General features: G+C 45.4%; 1 protein-coding gene across 1 annotated transcript in view; it reads left to right on the top strand.

Moving 5' to 3' along the window:
* The window catches only part of ARPC1A (actin related protein 2/3 complex subunit 1A), a 30,323-nt gene extending 24,109 nt beyond the window's left edge, over nt 1-6,214 (top strand). Inside the window, exons 7-10 of the mRNA XM_012759041.3 lie at nt 1,038-1,113; nt 1,330-1,523; nt 3,986-4,076; nt 5,845-6,214. Coding sequence (XP_012614495.1) covers nt 1,038-1,113; nt 1,330-1,523; nt 3,986-4,076; nt 5,845-5,883 — 400 coding nt within the window. The 3' untranslated portion in view covers nt 5,884-6,214. The remainder of the gene's footprint in view (nt 1-1,037; nt 1,114-1,329; nt 1,524-3,985; nt 4,077-5,844) is intronic.
* The last annotated feature ends 4,398 nt before the right edge of the window (nt 6,215-10,612 follow it).

Genomic DNA, 10,612 nt, shown 5'->3' on the forward strand with positions numbered 1-10,612 from the left:
AAGCATGTGCTTATTACAAGTCACTGTCTACCCTCTTATTGACTTCTTATTTGCCTTTTCTAGCCCTGCAAGTTAGATTATATCCTTCACCCTTCCCCTTCTCCAACATAAATATTTCATGTAGTAAACGTCAGGCATATCACAGTAAGGGCTAAGATGATGTGTTCTTTAATCCAGTACCAACCTTATTAAGGAGTCTCCTGAGACATATACAGTTAGCTTTTAAAATGTGTCACCTTTTGCGTGAAGTTAGGCACTCCTAATTTATCAACCAATGTGTTTGACCCGGGCATATCTGTGGAACCTCTTTGCCAGGTGCAAGAATAAATAACTACTATGCACGCGCACACACACGCACACCTGCTCACACAGACACGGCCTGTTCAAGTGTGAACTCCTGGCTGACCAAGACTGGATTTTATTCATATTGGTAGCTCTAGGCCCTTACACAGTGCCTGGCTGCAGGCAAATATCTGTGTGGTCACAGCCCTCTAGGAGCCCTGGTGAGCACAGGTGTGGAAAGGATTACAGCCTAGGGCAATCACTCAATGAATGATAGTGATAGTAAGAGCAGAACTCAAGGAGGTAAGAGAAAGAAGAAGCCCCTTTAGGCTGAGTGATTCAGGAAAGCTTCATGGAGGTGATCCTGTCATGAGCTACCAAAGCCTGGAGTGACTTTGGATAAGCAAAAGGAGCAGAGCCTGCGCTGGGGGCAGAAGAGTGCAGGGGGCAGAAGGGTGCAGGGACAAGGAAGACGGAAGACCAAGAGCTTCCTGGGGACTAGCAATTGGGAGGGACCTCAGAGGGGGGTGGAGCACAGGCCAGAGAGAGCTGAAGGCCTCAGTTTCTGAAAGTAACCTCAGGGCGGCCTCATGCTTGAGATTCCTACAAGTTGAGGTCATGGGGCTTCTTTTAAACTTAAGTGTTCATTGATACTGAAGAAGCCCTGTGAGAATAGGTCCTTTGTGGTCTTCTGTGTCTATAAAGAAGCTGCATGGTCTGTTTCATCTTGGGGTAACAAACGTTCTTGTGTTTAGGGTCTCAACTCTGAAAACAGAATTCCTGCCACTCCTGAGTGTATCGTTTGTCTCCGAGAATAGTGTTGTGGCTGCTGTAAGTATTTCTCTTCATTCTTCATTGTGGGGCACTGTATGTGATTCTCCAGACTGGGAACAATGCATGCTCTATTACACTAGCACAAAGTAGAACAGCCTTTTAGAAGGAATAGAGCTTTTAAGAGTAAGAGGTGCCTGTAATGGTGAACATTTTGCTGAAGAGGTGGTAGGTAGGCAGCATACCCTCCAGGGGCTGATTGATATCTTGTTTCAGGGCCATGACTGCTGCCCAATGCTCTTTAACTATGATGACCGCGGCTGCTTGACCTTTGTCTCCAAGTTAGACATTCCAAAACAGAGCATCCAGCGCAACATGTCTGCCATGGAACGTTTCCGCAACATGGACAAGAGGGCCACAACCGAAGACCGCAATACAGCCTTGGAGACGCTGCACCAGAATAGCATCACGTAGGTGCCATCTGTGGAGAAGTGGTTGGGTGACCAAGATGCCCTTCTTCCTCTCCTTGTTTCCTAACCCAGGTCCCTACAAAAGTTCTATGCACTGCAGGCCTGGGTATCCCCTTAGGAATGAGCACAGAGAGAAATCTGTATCTTCCTGACTGTGGGCTCTTATTTTCAGCTCATGATAGAGTCACTCTGTCCTTCACGGTGCAGAATGCACAAGGCATCCAGTGGGAGGGGTGGGTATCCTGTTGTAGACTGTGAGGTGGTGGCCTGTCTGGGCAGCCTCTTCCAGGGCTCACCTTCTCAACAGCTCGATTGAGAACCAAGGGCAGCCTTCCTGATTGCCATGTTCCTCTGCTAGGGAAGGATAGATATATCCTGTTTGAAAAGGTAACTCTAGCTATCATTTCAAGTAATGCATACAAACAGGAGGATGATTTAATTAGAGGAACAGTTCTTATCATCATTATGACAAAGCTGAGGAATCTCTTTATTGGTTTTTCACCAGGTATATGTGATTATATAAGATAATAGAATTACATTTTGTCTAGAAAGCTTGATTTGTTTTTTAAACCTAGAGGAGTAATGTAATATATTTTAAATATAAATAAGAAAGTAATATATTCTTGATATTACAAATTATTGTGTTCTGAGTTGAGTACCATAGGATTTTCTCTTTTTGACTAGACCTTTTGTGTTGGAAGACTTTTATTGTGGTGTTGATGGCAGGAGGAATAATGGAAACCTCTAGGCTTTCTCTTTGAGAGAATTATTATGAAATGCAGGTTGTGCTTTTCTCTATGTTTAGCAGAAGGGGCAGTTGGACTTAAAATAGGTTGAAAATGTCTGTGCTCTATTGAAAAATAAGAACCTTTCACTTGGAATGGGTTGTTGCAGAAAAAAGAAAGAAAAGAAAAGAAAAACAAGAACTTGAAGGCATAGCAAAATTTACCATTTCTGTACACCTTTCAGGTTTCTCTGTCCAAGCTTCCTTGCAGACTGTGTGTCAGGAAGGAAATAGTTCTCATCACCTCTCTGAGACTTTTAGGTGAAAAATAAAGACAAATCCTTGCCAATGGGACAGTCTAATTTTATTTGCAGAAATTAGGCCCTCTTTGCTGTAGAGCTGTGTCAGCTAACTTTTTCTGTAAGGGACAAGATAGTATTTTAGACTTTGAGGGGCCATAGAGTTTCTGTCATAATTACTCAACTCTGCTGTCCTGTCACTGAAGCAACAAATAGACAATATGTAAATGAATGATTTGGCTGTGTTCCAGTAAAACTTTATGGACACTGAAATCTGGATTTCACATCATTTTCACATCATGAGATTATAATCTTCTTTTAATTTTTTTTCCAACCATTTAAAAATGTAAAGGCCATTCTTAGTTCATAGGCTGTGTAAAAATAGGCAGTGTGTGCCATGGTTTGCCATTCTCTAGAGGGATAAATTCTAGACATTTTAGAGGAGAAAGAAAAATATTGTCTGAGCTTTGGAATTGATTGTTTTGAAAGCTTTCCAGATAATTAGGCTAAGATAAGTTATTTCATTTCTCTGTTCCTCTGATTGGCTTGGTTGGAATCTAGTGGTATGTCTGCTTCAAAGATTTATAATGGTTAATTTTAAATGCAAGAAGGGCTCTCAGCTTATATGTACTTGCTGTCTTGAAGGGTGATTTGGGAGATTTTGTTTAGAGCCAATTGGATTTAAGTCAGGCTTCATCATGCCTGTAGTTTTTTTTAAAAAAACACACACACATTATTTCCATCATTGCTGCTGTCCTGCCCACAACCTGCTCCCAAGCATTTGCATGCCATGTGGGCTGGGTCATCCCTGCTTCTTTTTTTTTTTTTTGTTTTGTTTTTGTTTTTTTTGAGACAGAGTCTCACTTGTTGCCCAGGCTAGAGTGAGTGCCGTGGCGTCAGCCTAGCTCACAGCAACCTCAAACTCCTGGGCTCAAGCAATCCTCCTGCCTCAGCCTCCCGAGTAGCTGGGACTACAGGCATGCACCACCATGCCCGGCTAATTTTTTTCTATATATATTAGTTGGCCAATTAATTTCTTTCTATTTATAGTAGAGACGAGGTCTCGCTCTTGCTCAGGCTGTTTTCGAACTCCTGACCTTGAGCAATCCGCCCGTCTCGGCCTCCCAGAGAGCTAGGATTACAGGCGTGAGCCACCACGCCCGGCCCATCCCTGCTTCTTTAAAACACTCTGATTAATGCACATTCTTAACATTTTCCCCTTTCAGTCTTGTCTTTTCTAGACATCTGATAATAAAATTGAGTAATAAAATGCTTTTGGATATTTTCTGAGCCGATGCTATAGCCTAATGGTGATGGACAAGTTAATATTCAGGAGTTGAAAGATAATTCATTTCCTTAAGCTGCCCTTACACTGTTAGGAAGGTTGGGCTCACTTCTACTATATACCTTACAATATCTTTTGTTTTGCTTTTCTTCAGTCAAGTGTCTATTTATGAGGTGGACAAGCAAGATTGTCGCAAATTTTGCACTACTGGCATCGATGGAGCCATGACAATTTGGGATTTCAAGGTATTTTCTACCTTTCAGAACAAATCTTGTTTGTGCTAAAACCCTTGTGAGAATGTCTCTCATTTCTTGAATGTCAAATCCAGTATACATCAGAAATGTAGAACATTACACTGTAGTTCTCTTTAAAACCTGTAAGTTATCAGCAGAAGGGAAACACACATTCTCAATGAGATGGAATGAATACTTCTAGATGTCCATTTATTCATTGAGAAAAAACTGAGTGTTGTTTTTGAAGGAGGCCCTGTGTTGGGCACCAGCCTAGGTTTATCTGTTTAACTATATATATTGTTATGGTTTACTGTAATCAATTTGGTAAATATTCACTAAGTGTCTCCTGGGTGCCAGGCAGGGTGCTGGGCACTGAGGATATCAAGATGAAGGAGCCCCTGAGGGGCTTGTCTGGTAGAAAAGAAAGGTAGCCCCTGATGCTGTGTGGGGGTGCTAGACGGGGCTCCAAAAGAGAAGGCAGGGCCTGTGTTTTCACACAGAGGGATGTGGCAGGTGCATGGGCTGCACCACTGCAGGGAAGAGGTTGTACCTGAGCTGCATCTCAAGCTTCAGTGGGGTTGGAGAGGGAGAGGGGGACCATGAGCTGAGGAAGCAGAGTGCGCACCCCAGGCTGCAAAGGCAGCACAGACAGAGCAGCCTGGGGTTCAGGGAGCCAGTGCTGCATCCCCAGCACTGCCAGTGGGTATGGCTCCAACAGAAGCACAAGGTATAACTAGAAAAAAGAGCCATGGTATGGTCATGGAGAGGACATTGGGCATTGTCTGCAGACAGCTGGAGCTGTTTCAGAACTTAAGTGGAAAGGCACTGGGCTGTATGTAGGTGGATGGCCTGCATGGGGCCACTGTGGGATCCAGGCAGAGCTCCTGAGTCCAGTGAACAAGTGATAAGGATTTGAACCCCCACTGTGGCAGGAGGTGAGACCAGGAGGTTTTGGACTGGAAAGAGATTGAGGAGGCTGAATGGAAGGCTCTTGACAATGAGGGACAAATCCAAGAGGACTCCACCCTCTCTAGCTGAGCATTGGCAAATGGTGGGTGAGACAGAAACTAGGGAGGAGGAGGAGCATGGGTAAGAGAAAAATGGCTCCTGCCTGTGGCTCTGAGTTTAACTTCATCTACTTGTTAACCTCCAAAATAGGCCAATATTTACACAATTTTGCCACTGCCTGTGCATTTCCATGATGTTTGATTCCCCTTGCCTTGGGTCAAATACTTAGTATAGAATAGCCTCCAACATACTTTTTGGAGAAATAGTCTTCCTCTAAAGTCTCCCCCTTCCTTTCACCTTCCTGTCTTTATGTCCTGGACATCTGCATTCCTGTGTAATGATCACCACCTGGGCAGCTACAGCTCAATCCTTTATTCTTTGATCCCTGTACCAGGCTGGCTGCCATGTGGCCTGCAGGAGCATAGGAGAGCATGCCACTGGGGCATGTAGAGTGTAGTGAGGAGGCAAGGTACATGGGCCGGTGACACACAGGGAGGAAGTATGTGCCTTAAGAACACGGAGGAGTGAGGGCTGTGCCCAGAGCCTGTGGGTTAGGATGATGGGGACAATGAGTACATGGCCTGGAGGACAGCCCAGTCCTGGAGAGTCTCTGCAGGGTGAGTGCTGGGAGAGTCGGGGTGGGGCCAGATCTGGGGGGATGAGGCCCTGCATCTCAACCAAGGAGGAGGGGGGAGTAGTGTAGGTACTGTGGGGAAAGCTCCAGGATGGACAGTCCTCAGTAGTGATCTGTCTTCTTCCTACCTTTTTCAAGACCTTAGAGTCTTCTATCCAGGGCCTCCGGATAATGTGAAGCTGAGTGAGCCTCTGCCATCCAGCACGACAAACGGTGGCTGACCACAGCTCCGCCATTGGATGGTGAGGAAAGCCAGCCCCAAGGAAACACTGAAACACATATCGTGCAAATAGTGTGTGGTTTTGTTTGAGTATAAAATTGGTGAAAGTGTTGGTTTTTTAAAAGCAGCAGTGATTTTTTTTTTTTTTTTTTTTTGGCTATTTCATTCCATTCTTGACCAAAGCTTCTCTTTAAGTAGTTTATTATGGAAAATTGTCACACTAACTTAAAGGAAAGGGTGAAGGAGATATGTAAATTGTCCACTAGAAAATTAAATTAAAATGCTGAATGTGGTTTTGGATTTGTTTCCTTATACTATTTCCATATTTCTATTTCCATTTTTAGTAGAAAAATAGGGGTAAATTCTTCATTAGATTAGTTCATTTTTAGGGTAAAATCTTAGATTCTTAGTTTCTTAAATTGCACCATCCTATTCAACCTTTGACCAAAAAGAACCATTTATTGGAGGGGGGAACCATTTATTGACTATTATCTCAACATTACAATACTTCTGCAGACTATTGTATTCTGTCCCCATTTTGTATCTGAGTAACAAAGAAACCTAGCTCCACTAAGCAGCCAAGCCCAATGGGAGGCTGCTCTGGGAGACCCTTTGTGTCCGGTGCCCACGGCAGGGTAGCCCACTGCCAACATGAGCACCCACAAAGGGTGTGCTGCCAGGGAGCCTGCAGGGGAAGAGTCATGGGAAAAGGTAGCATCTTGGTTTAGAGATTATTGTGCCCGAACTGAGTTCTTTCATCATAACTAGATGTGAAATTTGACATTCCAAGGCTGAGAATTTTAAAGAAGTACAAATATAAATAAAAAGCAAAATAAATACAGAGTAGCCTTGAGTGTTCTTGATCTCACTGCACAGGATAACCAGAGCAACAACTCTGACACAGCTCTGTTCTAGGATACTGGTAACAGTACTTCTCAAAGGACATCATGGTGTTCTCAAAAGATTAATTCTGCCTTTTTAATGACTTGTGGGAAGCCTTCCCTCCAAGAGAATCCTACTGCCAGGGGTGCTGGCCTGATGGCCTGCCTCATCCCTGTGTGCCGTAGTATCCTCTCTGGACCCCCAATGCAGGAGCTCATGTGTGCCCCCACTCTGGAGGCAACCATGTCAAGAACCAGGGTTTCCCTAGGTGCCTGAGGCGTAGCTGAGGAGAGAAAGCTACCCCATGTGGGATGGTCAGTCCAGACCAATGTATAAAGTATGAGATTATTAAGTTGTGTGTGTATGATTTGAATACTAGGTATGGTAGGCAGAAAAATGCCTCCTGGCCCAAGAATGACCATGTCCTACTCCTCAGAACCTGTGAATTTTACACATGTGATTAAGTTGCAGATCTTGAGATGGGAGCTTATCCTGGATTATCTGGGTGGGCTCGTGTAATCACGAGGGTTCTTATAAGAGTGGGTAGCAGGAGGATTGCTACTCCTTAGCAGAGTCAAGAGATACAAAGGGGTGACATATTGAAGTGACTCAGGGCCATGAGCCAGAAGGAATGCGGCAGCCTCCTGAAACTGGAAAAAATGAGGCAATGGATTCTCCCCTGGAGGCTCCAAAGGAGCACTCACTGCCCTTGCCTACACTGCGACTGATGCAGACTTCCGACCTCCAGAATTGTAAGAAAATAAATTTTGTTGTTTCAAGCCATGAAGTTTGTGGTGATTTGTTACAGAAGCAACAGGAAACTAATATACCAGTTTAATTCAGAAAAAGGAAGTATGGCCTAGAATAGTTTTTCAGAATGAGGACCATAGCCAATTAGTGGGTTGTAAAAATCAATTTAGTAGGTTATGACTAGTATTGTATTGTATTTTATTTTATTTTATTATTTTATTTTATTTTATTTTTTGAGACAGAGTCTCGCTTTGTTGCCCAGGCTAGAGTGAGTGCCATGGCGTCAGCCTAGCTTACAGCAACCTCAAACTCCTGAGCTCAAGCAATCCTGCTGCCTCAGCCTCCTGAGTAGCTGGGACTACAGGCATGTGACACCATGCCCGGCTCATTTTTTCTATATATATTAATTGGCCAATTAATTTCTCTCTATTTTTAGTAGAGATGGGGTCTCGCTCTTGCTCAGGCTGGTTTTGAACTCCTGACCTCAAGCAATCCACCCACCTCGGCCTCCCAGAGTGCTAGGATTACAGGCGTGAGCCACTGCGCCCGGCCATGACTAGCATTTAAAAAAAATGAAATAGAAAATACCAGATTGCATTGTACATAGTAAGTGTTTTTTCATGATAATTATGTTTCAGACATACATGGAGGTGTGTGCTAGGTCACAATACACATTTCTCGTGTGGGTCGGTGACCAAAAAAAGAGGATTCTTGAGGAAAGGTGTGTTATCCACGCCCTGAATGCAGTACTTCACCATAAGAAGAGCAAACTATCACGCAACAAGGTCAGCAATTGGTAGGCAGGACCTGCTCACAACAATCCTAGAGGGTTGGAACTATTACCACATTTTATGGATGACAAAACTCAAGACCAGAGAGGGGAATGACTAGTCTCTCTGGAGTTCCAGTGGTAACCACTAAGCATGCCGCCTATTGGGCAAGGGTAGGGAGTGGAGATGCTGTAGTGACAGCCTAGTTAGCTCACCCTAGCTCACCCAAGCTCACAAGCAGGGTGATGTCACTGGAACTGATGGGAGGTGACTTGTATTTGCCAATACCTCATGGGGTTACATTGTAGACTTCAGTTTCTCAGGTGAACTGACATCTGAGCTATGTGGCTCAGAAGCCACGTGGCTCAGAAGGAAGGTGTCACCCCCAGAAGGAGACTGGGCTGAGTTGTGAAGTACTGAGCATGTTACAGGCTTCAGCCTGTGGTGGACATCTGGCCTCCGGGACTTTGCCCACCTGACGTATATGTGTGGCCTTGAGAGCAAGAGGCAAGGGTTTCCCTTCCTCCCTCCTCTCAGGTGGTGATGGGTCCTTTAATCTCAAGGGAAGGGACTGGACCCATGGTGCCCATTCTGGAGTAGACATGGACACATGCCCCTGTCATGGGCAATCAGACAAAAGGGAGAATATGCTGGGAGCTCTTTCCTTCCTGGTCTGCCTTGTACAGCCCACTGCTTGCCTGCAGTCAACTTGGCCATTGTCTTGTGGCCCAGAGGTAGTAAGACCGATGTGGAAAGCCAGCAAGAACCTCGACAACTAGGAGACGGCACCAGCCCAGGACTGCCTTTCTTCACGTAAGCCAGCCCAGAAGAGCCATGGCCTGAGTTTGTGGCTGCATTTCTTGGAAACCTGAGAAGGCAGAAAGGAAGGGGGAGTGTAGCATCTTCATCTAGGGCAGTGTGCAAAGCAGATTCCCGGAAGAAACAGAAAGTTCTCCAAGTTGTTCTCGAAACTCCAGATAAAATTCTTCCATCCCCAAGCTCCTCTAACTCAAGGCAGTGCTTTACTTAAGGCTTAGAAAACTTTGTCTGCCCAAGGGAGCCATTTCAAATCATGCCTTCCATCACTTTCCAGTCTGAGATTTGCTTTCCCACCTGTTGGGTCTTCCCTCCATGACTGCAGCCTGTGAGTTAGGGGCAATGCTTGTTAGTCTCGATTTACAGGTGTGGAAACTCAGGCATGGCAAGAGGAGTGCCTTGTCTGAGGCTACAGTACAGGATAAGTGGCAGAACCAGAGTTGGATTGAGTGTCCTGGCACCACTTGATCATTTACTCAGCAGACATGCCAGTCTCTGTGACAGGCACTGGGGATCACAGGTTGAACAGTACAAACATGCTTGCATGGACTTTATGAATCTTTTCATCACATCAGGCTGCCTCAGTTCTGTTTTCACAGTTAGGAGAAAGGGGCACTCAGGTGTGTCTATTTGTTCAGATGCTTTGGTAATTGATAGAAAAAACTCAAACCAGCTTACAAGTAAAGCAGATTACTTGGCTCACGTATCTGAAACCTCGAGGTGGGCTGAGCCCAGGCTGACCCGTGAGGTTGCCTGGAGCTCTGGTTACTTCTCTGGGTTCTCCCCACTCTGCACTCTCCTGCCTCAGCGTCCCTCATTGACTGCTCCACTTTTGAGTTCAGATTCATGCTGCTTGCCTAGGAGGGGCTGCTTTGTCCTGGATTCTCAAAGTCCTGGGCTTTGCTTTGATGGGGTCATTGTAAGTCACAAGTTCAGGGCAGGAGACGCCCTGAGCTGATTGCATTAGACCACTCAGGGCCACTAGGGGTCATCCCCTGGGCATCCACAAAGCAGCAGAGGGGTAGAAGCCAGGGAAGCAACAATGGTGTCACCTCAGTATTAGACTGCACTTGTCCCAGGGGAACAGGGTTGCTGGTACAGATCGATTGAAACTTTTCTGGTTAAACTAAAGCCATCACCTGGATTTGCCAAAGCTGCCGAGATCTGTCTGAAAAAACCTGCAGGAGCAGCAAGATAGGGGCTCAGGGTCCCAAATGCCTTTGCAAAAGCTCACTGATGCAGCTGGAAGTCTGTCTAGTGGACACCTTTGATGGGGAGGCTGGCAGGGTCAAAGTGACCAGAAAAAACAGCCATGTCCTGCAGAACAAACCCAAGTTGGCCAGTGAAGGCAAGGCAGGGAAAGTTCTGGGCAGAGAGAACACGTGTTCTTAATTGTGTCAAACCCTTAGACCCGACAGAATGGAGCCTGCACCGGGGCCTCCTGAGATCCATGAAGACCTTGCACCCC

The sequence above is a fragment of the Microcebus murinus genome, chromosome 19 (assembly GCF_040939455.1).
Source record: "Microcebus murinus isolate Inina chromosome 19, M.murinus_Inina_mat1.0, whole genome shotgun sequence".
NCBI classification, from domain to species: domain Eukaryota; kingdom Metazoa; phylum Chordata; class Mammalia; order Primates; family Cheirogaleidae; genus Microcebus; species Microcebus murinus.